General features: G+C 43.4%; 1 protein-coding gene across 1 annotated transcript in view; it reads right to left on the bottom strand.

Annotated features, from left to right (window-relative positions):
• The window catches only part of LOC115652523 (cytosolic beta-glucosidase-like), a 79,021-nt gene that overhangs the window by 35,521 nt on the left and 22,833 nt on the right, over positions 1-20,667 (bottom strand). Inside the window, exons 2-3 of the mRNA XM_030564594.1 lie at positions 11,273-11,472; positions 3,206-3,433 (exon numbers count right to left, since the gene is read on the bottom strand). Coding sequence (XP_030420454.1) covers positions 3,206-3,433; positions 11,273-11,472 — 428 coding nt within the window. The remainder of the gene's footprint in view (positions 1-3,205; positions 3,434-11,272; positions 11,473-20,667) is intronic.

Here is a 20,667-nt window from a genome sequence, read left to right as displayed (position 1 = left end):
CTCCCATTGGTGAACAGTGACTCACATGGCTTCAGCAGGGCTATTCATGTGGGTCTCTCTGGTGGGAGTAAGTGTTTTCTCCATCTAGCCCTTAGTTGGCAAAACAGAAGTCCTTTCCTGGTACAGCATCCTCTTTTTTAACATGACAACAAAACTCCCTAGAAATTTATAAGCGATAGCCTGTGTAATTTTACAGATTACTCAGTAGAATTTGGGTAATTTAAAAGCAATCAAATATCCATTTTCCAGATTTCAATTAATTATTGAAAAAGGCTTATAATCTTGTGTGATCCAGAAAGAGAAATGCAGCCATATCACTAGAAATCATCAGCATCATAAAAATATCGCTAAAAATAACGCTAAAACTGAGATGACGCCATTTTTACATTTGTACCTATGGATGTTAGAAGAGCAAAGAAGGGCAGCATATAGAGTTCTGGCAATTTGTGTGTATGTGCTCTGAGGGGAGACCACATCTTTGGGGCGTCCTAGTAAGGACCAACTGGCAACAGGAGGTGGAGAGGAAAATGCACTTCATATCACCAGCTGGATGGGAAAGGAATAGGTTAAGGCCTGGAGGACAGTCAGAGTGCGTCACTGGAGCTGGTATGGATTCCCATGTGATTCTGAGGTTGGGGGCGGTACCCATTCTGCTACGGATACAGGCCCCATTTCTCTTTTCTTTTCTGCCTCCCTCTTGCCTGGTCCTTCCCTAATGTTGAAGTCAGGCACAGAAGAGAATTATGTTCTGGGTCCAATAAACCACACACGCTGTCTGCCAGTTCTGGCTCCCTCTTCACTGCAATCTGCCTTTCTGCAGCTAATACACAACACTCCTTGGAGGACACAGGGCATAGAGAATTGTAAAACAAAACAAAAACCAGCCACTACCTAAAAAACAAAATAAACTCACAGTAGGTTTAAAGCTGACATTTGATAGGAGTAAAACCCCTGCAACTTTGTTCCTTTAGAAGAAAACCCCCTTACAATTGGAAAACAAATGTTAAAGGTTTTTCCAAATATCCCATGTTTTAGGTGTGAAATTAGTAGTGAATCAGTTTGTGTGAATGGTTTTTATTTGAAAGGACATTGCTTTAAGGTTTCTATTCTTCACATGCTCTTTGCAGAAATGTTTATACAGAAGATAGTAGCCTTTCCATGATATGCAGCTACAATTGCTTCAACAGATCACTGCACAGGACAAGTTAGCGCCTGCCTAATGAACCACCCTTCCAATGCCCTTTCGCTAAATGTAAAGTTCATAAAATTAATCAGACAGCTGTTTAAAAGAGGGATCAAGTGAACATTTTCAAAAATGTTAGTTGAATTTGGTCAAAATGTTATTAGTTTTTTTCTAACCAACTCTATGGCTGTTCACTGTCTCCCACCCTCACTTCTAAATAACAAAGCCTGTTCAATAGGCAGCTCTGTGGCAGCACCTGTAGTGCTACCTGAAATAAATTGTGTTCTAGGGGCAAAAAACTAAGGATATTCAGTTAAATTTGATATCCATATACCACAAAAAGCATCCAAACTAAAAGGTGAATCCTGCCCCATGGCACAGGCTTCATGCTTAGAAATTCTGGTGGTGGTGGGAAGGAATCTTCCTATCCCTTTCCCATTCAGCTGGTGACATGAAGTAGATTTTCCTTCCCTCCTCCTGCTACCAAATTGGTCCTTACTAGAACACCCCAAAGATGTGGTCTCTCCTTGGAAGGCTGAAGTTACTCCTCTGTCCATGCTGTGAAGAAGGAAATAGCTGGTTGGTTTGCTGTGTAGGGATGCATCAACCCACTCTCCTGGCTCCTGCACATCCATCATCTCCTTATGGCAGAAGCTGTGCTCTGCAGAAAGCAGGAGGTGAATAGTGGTCTGCATGGGCAACCCAAATTCTGCAACCTGAACACTCTTATCAGAACATTATTGGTTCTGTGTGTATGGATCTGCACAGCCCTGGAGTGGGGAATTTGCTAATAAATTTTTCCCCTCATTCTCTTTCCAGCCCTTCCCTTTTTTGAATGGGGAGAGGAAGGAACACCCAGGGTGAAGGCTGCCCCAAGAGCACAAAGATTGACATCTTCCCAGAAGGAGTGGAGAGTCCAGGTAGCAACAAGGAAGGGGTGAGGAACACTTCAGACACAGCTATCATCCAAGTTTATTTCCTTTTTGTTTTGTTAGGGACATTTTCCTTCTGCTGCTGGCTGTTTGTTCAGACCTCTCCTCTTACTCTGTTCCTCACAGTCTCTCTGATGCAGCGTCACTCCTCCTAGTCTCCGCATTCTCCTCTAATCCTCCTCACCCTGTATCCTTTTCCTCTGCACTCAATATTGCCTTTCCCTTTCTTTGCTTATTAACTCAGCCACAACCTTTTCCCCTTGCCGATTCTCTCTGAAATTAAAAAGCAGAACAAATGTGGAACCAACATATTTGCTAACCATCAGTTTGATCAGTCTTTGTATATTTTGCATCTCTTTTCTCCCATCCTATTCCTATCTTGCCGTCTTACACTATGTAGTCTCCTTGGAGCTCTTTGTAGTCTCTTTTTCTCGTGTGTGTTTGTACAGCACCTAGCACAATGCCTACCCTGTCCTGAATGAAACTACAGCCATTACTGGAAACCAAATAATAAGAATGAACTGTGAGATCCCCTCTCATTGGCCAGCTAAGGAGTATATTGCTTGAGGACCTGCAGAAAAGTCTGTCCTACTTAGACAATATATGCTATTCAGTGTGCAATTCAGAATGTCAGTAGATTATGCTGATACACTATCCACATGCATTTGCCAATTCTGTCAAAAATGGGATTGATTGATTGATTGATTAATTGATTGATTTGTTTACTTATATTCCATGAGAAAGTTTTTCTCTTATTTGCTTAGCAAGTTCTTCAGGGGTTCATTGTAGCTTTACACAATCCCATAAAATAGAATTTATAATCATTTTTTAAAAAATTTAGAACAGGCAAAAAATACATGGTAGGGAACATAATATTCATCCCATCCCAAAAGATCATGATATCCAAGGAGATCTAGAGTATTAATTAGGAAGTTGTTGCAAACCTATAAAAAATCATCCCATAATTACTCTGAAAAAAAGTTGTAATTTCAAAGCTACACTGCAGAATAGCATACTGGATTAATTATGCCAGACTGCAGCAATAACCTTGAATTAAAGCTGCAACCTTCTATTTTTAAGAAACAATTGCCTTTCTGGTTGATGAAACCTGTCGTCCCATCAGGTAACAGACGTGACCAGGAAAGAGAAAAGCGATAATGAGTCAATCCAAGCTGTTTGATACATTTCAAATCTTCCTCCCACAGAGTGTAGCTGCCACAAGCTACATCACCAGTCTGGTTCTTGAAAACTCGATCTCCTCCCTGATGGGTGAATGTGTCCCAAACATTAGGGCCCTTTCCATCTGCATTCCAGCCTCCTGATTAAAAACAAAACTGAATCATTACACTTTTGACATCAAAAGACATATGTTGAATGTAAATATTCATCACATAAAGTAGACACAAGAATCTCAGTACCTTGTAAGCAAACCAAGCAAGGCTTTCTCCAGTTCTTTCACTTAAAATGAATAGTTTTTTCTCAAGCTATAGAACATTTGTATTAAGTTCTGCATTTATTCATGGTTTTGTCACTGCTCACCATTTGAAAAATCTGTTTCAAACAGCACTTACAGAGGTTCTGACACACTGCACATTATTTTTAGCCAAAGATTAGATGCTTGTGAATCTTCTATGATATTAACAAAAAGTATTTGCTAATGCAACTTCCACCCATGAATGTAAAAGATCTGTCCATATCAAAGAAAGCCTTTAGGATATGAAAAATACATCCAACAAATAGGCACTTATGGCTTTCTGGATGTCCTTTGAAAGTCCTGACAGTCTGTTAAGAAGAAAGGAATACCATTATGAGCCAGGGCCCTAGGCATGTATAACGTGAATTAATAACAAAGCTCTGTGAAACTTCTGCCTTTTGCTTAGACAAACGTTCACAAAAAAACTGCAAAGATTTCCACTAAATTAAATTTTACACTAAATGTTCATAATCTTTGCACCATTTTCTGCATTCTGGTTATGCTGGGATATTTTGTAGTGCTTTTGAAAACTGAGGTATATTTAGCCATCGTTTGAGATCTGAGATACCACAGTGTATAAATTGAGTAAATGCAGATTTCTTTATGACAATCATTGCAGTCTTTGCAAAACCATGTTATAATATGTGCAAATGTTTAATGTGAAAAGCCTCGTAAATCCCCATCCCTGCAAAGTACAGTTAAATCACAAAACTCAGAATATGCCAAAATTCTCCAGTTTCCTTTACAAGCAAAATTTTTCAGAGTTCCAGTTAATGCATGTTTCCTGCGTTACTGTCTGAAAACTAAAATGACATTGTAGATTAAAATCATGTATAAATTAAATATCAGTTGGCTGTAAGATTAATACCTATATAATAGTTACATATCAATCCTCAGTAAAAGTGTTTTAATAATCAATTAGTATCATAAAAATTAGAGATGGAAGAGCCCTATTAGGAGGTCATCCAGTCCATCCCCTGCCAATGTGAGATTGCTCCCTAAAGTATATTCAGTACTTAATGCACATCTGTCTTGTTAAATTTAAGTTTAATGCAAGGTTAAGCATATTGCAGACACTCAATTTAAAACGTTACTAGAATCTGTAATATCATTTCTATAGCCTAGTTTCTGAAAAATCATTGTCATATTTCAAGTTCTTTACAGAATTTTGTAACAGCACAGAAGCACCAACAGGGGCGGCTCTAGACATTTTGCCGCCCCAAGCACGGCGGCATGCCGCGGGGGGCGCTCTGCCTGTCGCCAGTCCCATGGCTCCGGTTGACTTCCCGCAGGTGTGCCTGCAGAGGGTCCGCTGGTCCCGTGGCTCCACCAAAGCCACGGGACCAGCGGACCCTCCACAGGCATGCCTGCGGGAGGTCCACCGAAGCCGCAGGACCAGGGGACCCTCCGCAGGCAAGCCGCCGAAGGCTGCCCGCCTGCTGCCCTCCCAGCCACCAGCAGAGTGCCCCCCGCGGCATGCTGCCCTAAGCATGCGCTTGGCATGCTGTGGCCTGGAGCTGCCCCTGAGCACCAAGATGGCTACATAAGGTTATTCAGTAAATTGAGCTCTTCTGTGGGACAGTCTTCACACTAGGTCCATTTTTAGATCTAACAACTCTGAGTGTCCCTTAAGGTTCAAGTTTTCCTACAACACAATGACTCAGCGCTGCAGTATTCTCAGATATATACAGTAATGACAGTTTCCCATGGGTAGTATTTGACTTTAGTAGTTACATTTTAAGCCAAGATTCAAATTATTTGTGCAGGAAAACATTCAAAGTAAAGAGTCATTATTTTGTATTATTTAAGGGATTTAGGGTATTTAAAAGGCAGATTCTGTTTGCCCAAAACCAGATTCAAGGTGCCCAGTTCTGGGCCATAGCATGGCCCCTTTGCAGTGCTCTTCTTGGGCAGTTAAGAATTCCCCTGGCATGTAGGAATCCCCAACTGGCACAAACTCTACCACCTTCTTTATCCAGTCTACTCAGCAAGTGGGAGAGTGCCAGTGATTGGATAGAATAGGGCAGAAGAATCTTGGTGGTTCTCAGCCAGTGTTAGCATCCCAGAGTGGGCTGATACAAACGAGCTGTTTGAGGCCAATATAAGATATGTCAGGGCTGAACTGGCCTCCAGGCCAGCTTCAGGACTGAAGAAGAGCAAAGGTCAGGATCTGGTCATACATTTCAGCTATTGTACATACAGTTGATTGGCCAAATCACTCTAGATTATATTAATATGCCCTTAAATATTTAAAATAATGATTATAGACCATTTATATTTCAATGCACATACTTCAGTCTTTACAATTATTAAAATGGAATGCACTGGAGTAGTTCTCCTTTAAAAATTAAGTTACAGCAGGAATATCAGTGTGCACTACTTTTAAGGTTTTATGTGCTTTCCCAGACTAATGTCTTTGCACTCAAGTGTACCTTTCCAAAACCTTCACCTTTCGACTGAAGTTTTCTAGACTTGGTCTCCACCCAAAGGTGAATATCTGCTTAGTATAGCTCAACTCGTTCATACAGAGTGAGTGAAGAAAATACGTTTTTACCATTACTAAAATTTCTTGCAACTTTTCTCTCTCTTTTTTTAAGAGCTCTAATACAGAGTTGAAATTTAGCATAGAAATGGCCCTCGTAAGGAGAAGTGCCTTGGAGTGTTCTGGTGAAAATTGATTTTGATTTGACTGAGTCATGCACCTTTGAAAGCTGCATTTTGAGCATACAGAGTACAATTGCTATGATTTTTTTAGCACTTTGAAATATATTAAGTGAAGTAGGCTGAACTGTGCATAAATACATAGCTGACAGTGAAAAATAAAACTACACTCCTAGACTTCACCTCATTCACTGTGCAACTTGTGATATGTGCAACAGTTGAGTTGGGACTCCACAAGAACTCTTGACTCAGTCACACTGCCTTGTCAGGTAAGAGCTGCAAGGCTCCAAGGCTTTGAAGTGTGAGTTAACCCCTGTGGGCCTCTTCGGTTTTGTGGGGATAGGGTATTTCCAATAATGTCTAGTTGAATATTTTCACATTATAGATTTTTAAAAAAAAATTAATAAAACCCTAGGAATTTCCATTAACAATTATGCAGAACATTAAAGTTACTCACTGTCAAGGCTGGCTCATGGGCAGCCAGCCTGAATCTGGAGGATATCAAAAGTGCTCACTCTTCTAAAATCCTAAAAGGACCCACACAATGCGGCAAGCTACCAACCAATCTTTCTGCTATCTGTCATCTTTAAAGTCCTGGAGCTGCTCATCCTCCAGTGTATGTCTCCAGAGGTGGAGGTAACTCTCAGTGTCAACCAAGCTGGCTTCCAGAAAAGTCAAAGCATATGTGACCAAGTCCTAGGCCTCACTACAAATATAGAAAATGGGTTTCAACAGAACTTGAAGACAGGAGCTGTTTTCTTGGACCTGACAGAGGTCTACAATACAGTATGGCACACTAGACTTCTGGTAAAACTGTTAAAGAGTTCTTCCAGCATGGGTGGTGGACACTGTTGAACTTCTGCTTTGTGACCGTCATTTTCTGGTACATATGGGAGATAGAACAAATGCATGGAGAAGATAATCCAATGGCTTACCCCAATGCTTCGTGTTTGCTCCCACCCTGTTCAGCCTGTACACAAATGACCTGCCACTGACTCAGTCATGCAAGTTTATCTTTGCAGATGACATCTGCTCTGGTACCCAGTCATTCTCTTTCACCAAATTGGAGAACATCTTGAACACCAACTTAGCCAAGATGGCAGCCTAGTGAAACAGTTGGTGCCTCCAACCAGGTATGACCATGACAGTTTTGAGCATCTGCGAACTCCACAAAGCAAGCACTAAAGGTGAGTTTGCCTTAATGGCAAACAACTGAAACATGAGGCAAAACTTGTCTACCTTGATGTCACATTGGACTGCACTTTGACAGCAGTATTTTTTAGATGGTCATGGAAAGTCAAAGTCAGGACTAGGAATAATCAAATCAGCAAATTAGCTGGTTCAGTCTGGGGCACAGGCACACAGATACTTCTGGCGCTGTGCTATTTCTCAGCAGAATACTGTGCCCATGTGTGGTGGTGTTCGCCTCACACTAAATTGGCTGGTATCAAATTGAGCTTGACCAGGCATACCATCACAGGCACTGAGCACCCGACTTGTATTCCATGGCTATGAGTTCTGAGCAACATAGCTCCTCCACACATTTGTCACAGAAAGTCTACAGTCAGACTGGTGGAGAAGCTGCGTGCCAACCCAGGACTCCCACTGTACACAGATATTTTTAGTCACCCCAGAGGACAACTTAAGTTGAGTTGTCCATTGTTGTCTCAACTGCCAAATCAGAATCTGTCAACAGCAACCCTACGGTGCAGTGAGTGGTCAGCTGAAGAAGTTTGGAATGTCGCTTTTTACAGATCCAGATTAACACGCCTACCCCTCTGATACTTGACGTAACTGAGATATACTTCATACAAGATGGCTCATGTGAGATATCATTGAAAAGGTTATGATTTACTGAATGTGATTATCCAATTTGTATGCCTGCATCTGAAGTTAGGAGTATTGACTATGTATCTGTATTTCAACTATGCTACTTTGGGTGATGCCCACTGCTAACACTTCAGGTACAACAATGGAAAAGCCAGACAGGGCAGATGGCCCATCAGTGAGGACAATGGACTGTGAAAAGCTTGGCCTTCCTGTGGACCTTCCATACTGCCACTGACTCATGGACACTGTGACCCTACAGAGTCAGGTCTTGCCACCTGATACTAAAACATTACCTGGGATTTCTTGTAACTTTCCACTGTAAGGAAAGTGAGGTCAAGTTTAGGAAACTATTTCAGGGTCGGGAGGAAGGCAAACAGGACTCTTCCTCTTCATGTCCTGCCTGCCCAAGAAGAAAGACTGTGAAAGGAAAGGTGAGGGGGGAGTTCAGACTGAAACATGGGTCTAGTCTGAAAAGGAATAAAACTGTAACTTTGAACCACAGAAACTTTGAAAACTGCCTGCAACAATATCTAGGGTGAGAAATACTATTTGTAACCAATTTCTTCAGTGAAACGAGCTTAGTTTGCGTGTTTGATTTTAGTTGCTTAGAAATCTGCTTTGTTCTGTTTGTTACCCCTTTTATCACTTAAAATCTACCTTTTATAGTTAATAACATTTATTTTGTTTATTATTAAACCCAGTTTCTGTAATTTCTGACTGGAGGGTAAGAAGTGTGTACACCTCTCTCCACATTGAGGGAGCGGGCGAATTTCATAATATATCTTTGGGTCTGCACTCCAAGGGAGATGGACATCTGAGTGCTGGAACAAGTCCCTTAAGCTGAGTCTTCCCAGAGCTGATCCACATCTGGGTGTCGCCCTGCCTGTGTGTGTGTTAGAGGAGGTTTTAAGAGCCCGGCTCAGTTTAAAGGGGGCTGATGCTGGCAGAAGAGGTAGACTCAGTGGTATCTCAGCATATCAGGTGGCTCCCCAAGAAGTCCAACCCATCACATCATGGTGGCCTTAGGGCCCTTCATTCTGCAGATGAAGCCTCTTCCAGGTGGCTTAGCAAACACTACAAATGCTAGAAGAAGAAAAAGCCAGCCTAGTGGATAAAGACAGGGCAAAACATCAGGAATCAGAGTCATTTGTCAATCTAGAGTCAGGTAATCAGGAGTAAGAAGCAGAAGGCAAAATCATATCATAAACTTGGTGTCAGAGCCAGGAGATAAATGCTGGGGTCAGGGACCAGGATCAGCATAAGGAAACAGGATCTGCAGGCGCATCTAGGTGGAGTTCCACTTAGTTGACAGACAACTTTCTTGTATCTTTTCCAGATTAAAGTAGTATATCCAGACCAATCAGGAATTAGCAATGTCCTGTGAATGGGGCCTTCCATAGGTGGTAAATTCTACAGTGTGTGGAGGCGTCTGATGCTCATGATTCTCCAAGTGTTTCTTATGCTGTGCATGGCACCAGTTGCCACCCAAGGAATCCTCAGACCCAGTGCTGTTCCATATACTCATCTAGCCACTCAAAAGGCAGGATGTGATATAATACTAAGCTTCCATGTGAATTTCAGCCCGGAGAATAGAGTAGTAGTTCCTACTCTCCGCCAGGGCCCATGGAAGCTGTCCTCAGCAGAAGAAAATGAGTAAGAAAGAGACAGCAGGCTGCGCTTCCCCGAGTTCCCCACCACCTCAAACCTGCAGGTAAATCTGAATTTATGCTGTTTCCCCCTCTGTGGTCTAAGACCTGCCCCTCTTGAGGGTTAGAAAAGGATTTAGAATTAGGCCCAAAGAATGGTGTTTTAAACCTGATATTGTATTTCCCGGGTTTTAGAGAATGAAGAGGTCATAGTTCCCCAATCTCCTTCCCTCCATTGCTCCATGCTTTGATTATCACTCTCTGGTCTTCAGGGGTTCCCCTGCAGCCTTTTCTCCAGTTGCCCCAGTCAGATCACTTGCCTGAGGCTCCTCCAAATCCCTGAAGTGTTGCCATCTTCTCATCAACCTGCTTTCTACTGTCTCCTTCCACCTATCTCTGCAGGGACACTGTCTCCCTCCAAATCCCACTGCCTGCAACACTCACCTCATATACTCCAAACCTGCTCCCCTAGCCTCATCTGTACACATCATTTTCACTAACAACTGATTCCATGTGCCCCCAACTTCCCCATGGTGCCAACTAACAAACTCTTGCTGGGCCCTTCTACTTTACCCTGCTCCCTCATCCATAAGCCAACAACTGCTTTGGCTCTGGTGTTCCTACCCTGCTGGTCTCCCAAGCCCCAGCTACAACCACAAATATGTGGGAGGTCTGGGAGCCTTATCCCATCTCCTCTCACAATCTCAGGGAATGGTCAGTGACCTATCCTCCATCCGTTCATGGGGAGTCACCAGAGAGGATCACTGTCATTCAGTCCTCTGAACAGGTACTATAGATGTCTATGTGAAGGACATACTCACAAACTGAGGATGGCTGAGCTCTGCTTACTAAAGACAGGTCCCAGAAGGAGTTTGGCACCAGTGGATGAGTTTCCCTGTGATCGTAGAAGTCCCAGGAGATGTAGGCAGGGCTTTCTCTGAGTACAGGAAAATCCTGCCCACCGTGGAAGGGGATTCCAAAGGCCTAGCACTGACCTTCCAGTTTGCTGTCCTGCATGCTTCCAGGAGATGTGTTCTGACTTGTGACTCTCCTCCAACCACCTGCTTCTGGGGAATTAATTATGACCGTCATCTATATGCACACCTGTTCTCACTTCTTAGGGCATGAAGAGGCCCTTGCAAGCCAAGCAATCTGCTCATGTCTACCCCAACAGAAAGGAGGGAGTGAAAGCCTAGTAGGAATGTAACCTGCTTCTGCTTCCTTCTCTCACTTTGATCACTGGGAGGAGGGACACACACCTATTTTCCCCACCTGCCATCTGGTCTTGTTTCTGGGGTTTGGGGATAGGTTTTCCCATCCCAACTGTTCAGGGCAAGGAGCAGTTAAGTGAGAAATGTAATATGTAGCCACACAAGACTTAAAAACTATGCAATGGGTCAAAATGGAACATGGAATCCCATCTCCTCCACCTGTCCCCTCAATATTGGTGACTTTTGGATCCAGACTTCATGACTTGGGTCCCATCTTTGCTTTAAAACTATTTAACCCCCCTTCTTCCTTCCTTTGGTACGTGGAAATCTGATACCTTCAACTTGATAAGCTGCTGTAGCAGCACCCCAAGCAAATCCACTAGGGAAAGAAATGTCTTCTGGGTGCCAGTCACAAGGGGCAGGAGCAAAGGAGGCAGCAGCAGCTGAAGCCATGTGGTTGGTGGATCTGGACCTCCTGTGGGGCTGACACTGCACTTCCTGCACGGACTGCTCTTCCACTTGTCGTAAGCAGATTCTGTATCAAACTCAAACACAGAAAAATAAACCCTGAGCAGCTTCTCTCTCTGAAGGACAAATAGTTGCAAACATACCTTGCATGTCTCATGATCTGAACACAGAGGCTTAGCTCAGCCTTCCACGCACACTGAAAGGGGAGGGGCAGCAGTGCAGCCAGCTACAAGGGCCTCGTGTACAAATAGCTCCTTCCAGTGCATGGTACTGGGCTGTCCAGATCAGGCCTCTGTCCTTCCCTGCCCATTTAAGCTGCCAGACTACCCATACCTAGAGCTACTTACTCTGAATAAGGTGCTGAGCCACCCAGACAGAAGCTCCTCCCACTTTCCTGTAAGTCACTCAAACCTGGACCCTACTCTTTTTCTGGCATAGAGTCCCCTCCATGTCCCCACTTCCTACATGGCCCAGATCTGGTCTGCTCTGGTCTGATCACATTGCAGCACATGGTAAGGGCTGTTGCCCCCAGTGTGTGGAATTGTAACTGTCAGGCTTGTGACTGCTGCATGTTTCCTCTATTTATCTAGGGTAAGTTATTCACTGCACCTGGTCAAAGAGAGTCTGAGGAGACCCTCTGTAGACGGACACTCAAAACTGATGCCCTCTCCCTCCTTTCACACCCCAGAGAGAGGGCTTCCTTACTCCTAGACTGAAAGTATAAACCCCTAATTGAAATGTGTGAAACTTCAGACATGGCACGCTAGATGGCACTATTGCAACTTATTTTTCAGGCACTCCAAGAGCTGTTTTCCCTCTCTGGATTACAGTAAACACATATTGATTTACGCTAAAGTCAGTATCCCCATTTATTGGACCACTGGGCTACATAGGCCTCCTAGAAATTCAGATGCTAGCTATGTATTTGTCTTGTGTTGCATTATTTGCCTTTGCTTCTACTCTTTGATTTATAAACCTTTCCAGGTGGGGATCTGTTACAAACAGACTTACAACTGCAATGCATCATGCACATTAATAATAATTTATATAGCATTAAAATCAGACAAAAAATTGGCATTGCCTGAAAAGCACGTATGCATTTATGTGCAATCTCTTACCAAAACTGTTTTTTGTTGTTGGTTTTTTTTGGTGGTGTTTTTTTTAAAGAAAAAAGCTACTTTTATCAGAAAAAAGGTCAGGATAAAGTTGTAGAACAGTTGAATGAATTCCAAAAGTGCACATTATAGAGCCAGACTGTGCTGATACAATATAAAATAAATTGTTTCACAACAGGAGCACATTTCCTCAAATAGCTCTCCAAGTTTTGCTCACTCCTTAGAGGTAATATCCCTGGAATACAAAGGAACTAAGGGGGAATGAGGCAGTTCATACAAACATGTTCCAAAAGCAAGTGCTGACACGCAGTATTGTCAAACATCCATTCTCCTTTACACATTTTATATAAATGGGGGGGAAATGATGCCTTGTATTAGCAGCCTTCTTAGAAATGCACTGATAAAATTGTTAAAGTGTTAATTTAAGTTCACAGTGGTTAATACCAGATAGCACCTTGCAACATCTAAGCTGGTGAGCATTAAGTGTTAGCTATGAAACTCACCATGGGACATAATACGTCTTGATTAATAGGTGTGCATGAATCAGAATAACTATGTATAATTTTACAACAGTCAACATTACACTAGGTGCCTCACAAAGACTGTGGATTGCACAAAGTCCCTGCTCAGTAGAACACACAGTTCAATTTCATACGTGACATAATATGCAGCTCTGTAAAGTTGCAAAATAGGTTATTTAAGAAAGAATCACTATTGACTCTTGTGGGTGTGGGCTTTATTGAAAATTTGATCCTACTTTCCAACGTATAGATATGTAGGATTCTTTGTTTTTGTTTTATGATAAAAACATTTTTAAAAATATTTAGGTCTGGTGACTGAGATAAAGCCTGAAATGTTTTACTTTGACAACATACATACTTGTTGGAATGTGAGTTAGTATCTGTCACTATTTAGCATACTGGTCATTTTGGAAGGGTAGCTTCACTTCTGTTGATAGCTAAGTAGCAGCTTGTGTTTGGGGCAAGTTTTTTTCACCTATGAAACCTTGTTCTGTTTTAGTTCTAGGTAGTGCTCTCGCATTCCCTTGGTAGATTGAGAGTATGCAAATATTGATTTAAGCAGATCACTTGCATGAGAAGGTAATATGCTCCAGTGAATGGCACATTGGACTGAGACTCAGGAAATCTAGGCTCCTTTCCCAGCTCTGTCACTGACTTGCTATATGAACTCTGTGCCTCTGTTCCTCTCCCCCCTGCCCCAGTCTTTGTTCGCCTTATCTTTTTACATTGTAAACTCTTCAAATCAGGGACTGTCTTATAGGACTTAGCACAGAGGTCGGCAATCTTTGGCACGTAGCCCAGCAGGGTAATCCGGTGGCGGAACACGAGACATTTTGTTTACGTTGACTGTCCACAGGTGCAGCTGCCCATAGTTCCCAGTGGCCGTGGTTCGCCGTTCCCAGCCAATGGGAGCAGCGGAAAGAGGCACAGACCATAGGAATATGCTGGCCGCCGCTTCCTGCCGCTCCCATTGGCTGGGAACAGCAAACCGCGGCCACTGGGAGTTGCGGGTGGCCATGCCTGCGGATGGTCAACATAAACAAAATGTCTCACGTCCCATCAGCGGATTACTCTGATGGGCTGTGTGCCGAAGGTTACCGACCCTGACGTAAACTGAATGCCCCAACCTCAGCTAGCTAGGAACTGCTGCAATATAAAAGCAAAATAAATGTTCAATTAATATAAAATTATTCCCAAAACTATCAGTCTAGGACAAAACTGATCTTGACTTCTATTTTAAATAATTTCACATATATATTTTTCAATTGCAAGTCATACATATTTAGCTATTAGTCAAAGAAAGCTGCTAAGATTGATTCAGCAATGGGCAAACTCTGAATATAACCAATAAGAATGATCCCAGCACCTTTTACATTTATTTGAAAGTCACTACATTTGTTTTCAGAAGTAGATATAAATAGTGAGGCTTGCTTTTATAGCAGTGAAACTGCATCTTTTGTTTTCTTTTCTCATATAAATGTTATTTCTAATTACACTGACTATGACTCAAGATGCTGACGATCACTTCAGAGAATATACTTGAAAAACGTCTGCCACCAGTCAGATTTAATCAATCCCATTATATAAGTACATTTATTTACTGTATTTACATAAAATTCACTTCCATATATCAGCAAGATGATGCTACCAACCATTAAGCAGCAGCACTCTATGATAGAGAGTAGTTGATATTACTTTTCAAAAGATTTGTGCTATGCCATTATGTTGTAAATATTTTTTTGCTTTTGCAAGAAATATTTGTTTATTGTACTCTTCGTTTTTATCCTGCAAAATATTAGCAAACACTATCGCAAGCACCTGGAATGTGAGATAAGTAGCACAGCAGTACTTTAATTTGACAAAGTAATCTAAATACCTATTTGGAATCCAGTAAATACAGGTTATTTTTCAAATAACACATGCTATATATTTCTGTTGTTGTTCCAAGCGCTACTACAGCCATGCAGTGATGTCTGGAGATGATGAGGATGTTCTGGAAATATCACAAAACGCATACCTGACCCTGAAGCTAAACAAATAGAATCAAAAGAAAAAAATTCAATACATCCACTCTTTGACATAGCTGTCTCTTGCTTGATTTAAAAACATAAATGAAAAAAGATTAAAGGATATGGTGTGTATAATGGTGTGGCACTGACCTTTTTATCATCACAGAGGTTGTCTACTTAACAAAAAAGTCACTTGGATGAATACAATATCTCATTCAATTTCAGCTCTTTAGATCGTTCCTCATGTTTTAGTTCAGTTCAGAGAAAATTGAATGGTTGCATAGTAAAGATGAAATCATACATAGACTCATAGACTCATAGGTCAGAAGGGACCAATATGATCATCTAGTCTGACCTCCTGCACAAGGCAGGCCACAGAACCCCACCCATCCACTCTTATAACAACCCCTAACCCAGGACCGAGTTATTGAAATCCTCAAAATTGGTTTGAAGACCTCAAGCTGCAGAGAATCCACCAGCAAGCGACCCGTGCCCCACGCTGCAGGGGAAGGCGAAAAACCTCCAGGGCCCCTGCCAATCCGCCCTGGAGGAAAAATCCGCCTCCTCTTTCTCCTCTTCTGATAAAGTATTAAAGACATTTATAAACATATAATGGAAAGAAAAGTGGAGTTTATACTTAAACTGGGTTTTTCTTTGCATCCATTTCTCTCTCTCTCTCTCTCTCTCTCTCTCTCTCTCTCTCTCTGAATTGCTATTTTTGCAATTTGTGCTGGTGGTGAGGCCTAGTAATAGTTGCTGCAGCCACCCTTTTGGCTTGCTCTTGGCTACTAATCGACAAACACCCAGGGCACTGCTATAAAGATGTGAGAACACTACTACTGGGTGAACTTCCAAAATCTTTGGGATCATTTCCTGATCATCTTCACTCAACCACCATAGCTCTTTAGCATTCAGAAATTAGTAGACACCGGTGTGGAATCAGACAAGGTCTTGAAATGGCTTCTGGAAAGCCAACAACAACAAGCAGCACAGCAACAACAGCAATACGCGTAGCTGTTGCAGCAGGTTACTATCCAGATGATGCAGGAATTGGTCACCCAGCATCAAGCCCAACAGGAAAGGCTGGTCCAACAAATGGCAGAGTTACTACAGCCGGGCAGGCCTTCAGTTACGTCTTTAGTAGACCCTGACCCAGGATCTCTACCACCAGGCCTCCCACCACAGCTTATGAAGATGGGGTCTGGGGACAATCCAAAGGCTTTTCTCATGACTTTTGAGAGGGTGGCCACCGCTGTGTGATAGCCCACAGGACACTGGGCCACCCTCTTAGCCCCTTACTTAATGAGGCCAGCCCAGGCAGTTTACCACTACCTTGATAACCAGGAATTGACAATGAAAACATTAAGGCAGCCATACTAGACCAGACCAGTACCAGCCCCAAGACATATTGCCAGCGCTTCCATTAGGAATGGTACCTTTTACCGGCTAGATCACAAGCGGTAGCTCAATATCTCCTGGACTGTGCTTGGCAACGGCTGGAGCCCGACAAGCAGTTCGGTGCTCAAGTGGTGAAAGCGATAATTCTCGACCAGTCCACCCAAATCCTCCTGGCTGGGGGACAAAGGGTGGGTGCGTGCGTAGACTCTGCCCTGTGACGCTTACAGAAATGGTGAGACTGATGGAGGATTACTTTGTGGCCGAAATGACGGAACCCCAATCCCACAATCCTGAGGAACCCAGGGGGGAAGACCGCCCAGCCAGGGGGAAACCCCACCCAGCCTCACTGGGAGAACTACAGCCGAGCTGACCTGACCAGAATGGACTTGCCGCCTGGAAGGGCAAGGGTGCCCACTGTTATGAATGTGATCAAGAGGGGCATTTTTGATGTGATTGCCTCTATAGGGACTGCAATTACAGCCAGGCCTATATAGCCTGACCTGGGCTCAGAAGAGGGGCCCAGGGAAGCTTGGGGTCCTGGTGCTCATAGAAGGGATTCTTATGACAGTGCTAATTGACTCTGGCTGTAGCCAAACTCTCATCTGAGGCAACCTGGTACTAGACCTCGAGCCAGATGCAACCCCTATCCCCTGTACAATGTGTCCATGGAGACCTACATTCTTATCCTACTGCCTGGGTGATGCTGGAGATATACTACCAAAGCACAGACCTCTCAATTAGTGTGACCCCCAGCCTGGCCTATCCAGTGATTCTGGGGCAGGACTGGGGGCAAGGGTTCCTAGAACTGCTGCAAGAGTCCGCTCAGTATCCTCTGACAGGAGAAGGCAAAGGGCCAACAAAAAAGGCGCTACTCAGGAGGAACTGGGATGATGACCCGGAGGAAGGGTCCTTGGAGTCCACATTGACTCTGGTTCCCCCACCTACACAAATGGACTTCTCCGTCAATGATGCGCAGATGGAGCTCGAATGCGAGAGTGACTTTATTCAGGAACAAAGAGAGGACCCTATGCTTAGTCACGCCTGAGAGCAGGCCACCACTAGAGATCAAGGGGAGGAGGAGAATATTCCCCCAAAGCCCACAGTTCGAAATATGGCAAGAATGCCTCTATCAGCTGTGGAAGAGCCACAGACTCGAGAATTTCTCTGTCAGCTGCCGGTTCCTTGGAAGTTGTGCCAGGGCCTTGTATACCTTGCTTATTTGGTTCCTTGGGCAGGGCACCTTGGGAGAGAAAAGACCCTCCAAAGGGTGGTGCAGCAGTTCTTCTGGCTGGGTATCCACCAGGAGGTGAAGAATTATTTGTGCCTCATGCCCAGGGTGCAAACACATGGGCCCGAAAGGAGTGCAGAAAGCACCCCTCATCCCCATGGTCGGGATCCCCTTTGAGCGAACGAGACTTGACTTGGTGGGCCACTAGAAAAAAGTGTTTCCGGCCACTAGTATAGCCTCATGATCGTGGATTATGTGACCAGGTACCCAGAAGCAGTCTCACTACAGACTGCCAGTGCCCCTAAGATAGCTGCCAAATAGAAAGGTCTTCACCCGGGTGGGGATACCCTGTGAAATCTTAATAGACATGGGGAGCGCCTCCCGCTTAATGGCCAACTTCTGCTATCTCTTAGATATACGAGCCCTCAGAACTTCCCCATACCAACCCTAAACAGATGGACTGGTGGAGTGTTTTAACAAGACCTTGAAGAGCATGCTATGCAAATTTGTGGAAGAGGACCTGCGACATTGGGATACACTACTCCTAGACTTGTTGTTTGCAATATGGGAGGTACCCCAAGTGTCAACAGGGTTCTCCCCCTTTGAACTCCTGCACGGGAGACAACCCCATGGCATCCTCGACCTTCTGAAGGAAGGCTGGGAAGGGCAAGAGACACAGGCAAGGGTGGTTGTCCATATGTGCTATAGCTACGAGAGAGGCTTCACATGCTAAAGACCTTCGCCAGAGAAAACCTGAGGCAGGTGCAGTAGATACAGGCACAACAGTATAACAAGGGAGCCAAGCTACAGAGCTTTGAACCTGGAGACTGGGTCCTAATCTTGCTGCCCTGAATAGAATCCAAACTCTTGGCTAAGTGGCAGGGCCCCTTTGTAGTCACTCTATGAGATAGGTATAGGTATATATATATATATATATACACACACCTATCTATGTACATATCACATCAATTTGCTTAAGGCCTGGAGGAGCAGAGAGGCCTTATTGATACCTTCACCCTCACCCCCAAACCAGAGTTAAGATCCCTGGCTGATGAGCTGTCTGCCCATCAGCATGCAAGTATGTGTGTAAAAGAGAGAGGATCTGAGTCACACAAGAGTGAGTAGACATGTGAGGCATTTTTAATAATGGAAGATCAGGGCTATGGTGGGTGTGATCTTACTATATCCCTGGGGGAAAAAAAAAGCTTGCATCAGAAACTGTACATTCAATGACAACTGGCTAAAAGAAACAGACTAAAGATTGGCTGGCAAAATGTGCTGATAACATCACTGATAACAAATGTCTGTTTGTTTTATCTATCTAGATAAGTTGCCCTTGAAGGGGATGGGTTGTGGAGTTTCCTTGTTTTTAGGGATAAGGTTGCAGCAGGCTTGCCTGTGGGGGCGATGGGAGACAGTTTTGTTTTCATTTCAAAGATGATAGCCCTATAGCTAGCACATGGCTTAGTTGGAATCATGTCTTTACCACAGACTCAGCTGGTTAGGTTAGGTAGTCTTTGAGATGAAAAATATATACCTATCTCATAGAGCTAGATGGGACCCTAAAGGATCATTGAGTCCAGCCCCCTGCCTTCATTAGCAGGACCAAGAACTGATTTTGCCCCAGATCTCTAAGTGGCCCCCTCAAGGACTGAACTCACAATGCTAGGTTTAGCAGGCCAATGCTCAAACCACTGAGCTATCCTTCCCCCCAAACATAGTTTGTTCTCCTCAACAGGTGACCACATTGTGAATGTCCTATCTCTGTCACCTCTCTCTGTAGAATCTCCTCTCTCCCTGTGAGGTTGGCCTCCAGATGGTTCTCTATCTCTTTGCTCTGTAATGATCTCTGTTACACTATCTAACTCAAGGAGAGAGTCGTAATGTGGTCATCACTATCTGATATGCCATTCCCCTCTTGTATAAATCTGACTGAATCTTTCTGAGATCTACTTCTGCTCTTGTGTCATAAACAGAAAGCTAAGGGTTAACGTCTCTTTCACTTGGAAAGAAATATCTGGAAAAACCTGACCAGAGGACCAATCAGGAAACAGGATTTTTTCAACTCTGAGTGGAGGGAAGTTTGTGTGTGAGTCCTTTGTTCTTGGTCTTCTGTCTGACTCTCTCTCGGCTATGAGGGGATTTCTATTTCCTGCTTTCTAATCTTCTGTTTCCAAGTTGTGAGTACAGAGATCATAAAAACAATAGGGGTTATTGTTTTTTTCTTTTGTATTTACATGTCTATAGTTGCTGGAGTGCTTTGAATTGTATTCTTTTTGAATAAGGCTGTTTATTCATATTTCTTTTAAGCAAATGACCCTGTATTTGTCACCTTAATACAGAGAGACCATTTTTATGTATTTTTCTTTCTTTTTATATAAAGCTTTCTTTTTAAGACCTGTTGGAGTTTTTCTTTAGGGGGGAACTCCAGGGAATTGAGTCTGTACTCACCAGGGAATTGGTGAGAGGAAGAAGTCAGGGGGACATCTGTGTGTGTTAGATTTACTAGCCTGACTTTACATTCCCTCTGGGTGAAGAGGGAAGTGCTTGTGTTTCCAGGACTGGAAATAGAGAGGGTGGACTCCCTCTGTTTAGATTCATGGAGCTTGCTTCTGTGTGTCTCTCCAGGAACACCTGGAGGGGGGAAGGGAAAAGGTTTATTTCCCTTTGTTGTAAGATTCAAGGGATTTGGGTCTTGGGGTCCCCAGGGAAGGTTTTTGGGGGGACCAGAGTGCCCTAAAACACTCTGATTTTTTTGTGTGGTGGCAGCTTTACCAGGTCCAAGCTGGTAACTAAGCTTGGAGGTTTTCATGCTAACCCCCATATTTTGGACGCTAAGGTCCAAATCTGGGACTAGGTTTATGATATGAGTGGCAGCATTGTGGGAAAGATAGATAGAATCCAGAAGCCAGTAGGAATATTATATTTTTCTTTTCTCTGCTAGGGGCTTTTTAGCAGAGAGGGTTTGGTTTTAAAAGGAACCAGAGATAA

The sequence above is a fragment of the Gopherus evgoodei genome, chromosome 5, assembly GCF_007399415.2.
Source record: "Gopherus evgoodei ecotype Sinaloan lineage chromosome 5, rGopEvg1_v1.p, whole genome shotgun sequence".
NCBI classification, from domain to species: Eukaryota; Metazoa; Chordata; order Testudines; family Testudinidae; genus Gopherus; species Gopherus evgoodei.
This window is presented reverse-complemented; position numbering and strand designations above follow the sequence as displayed.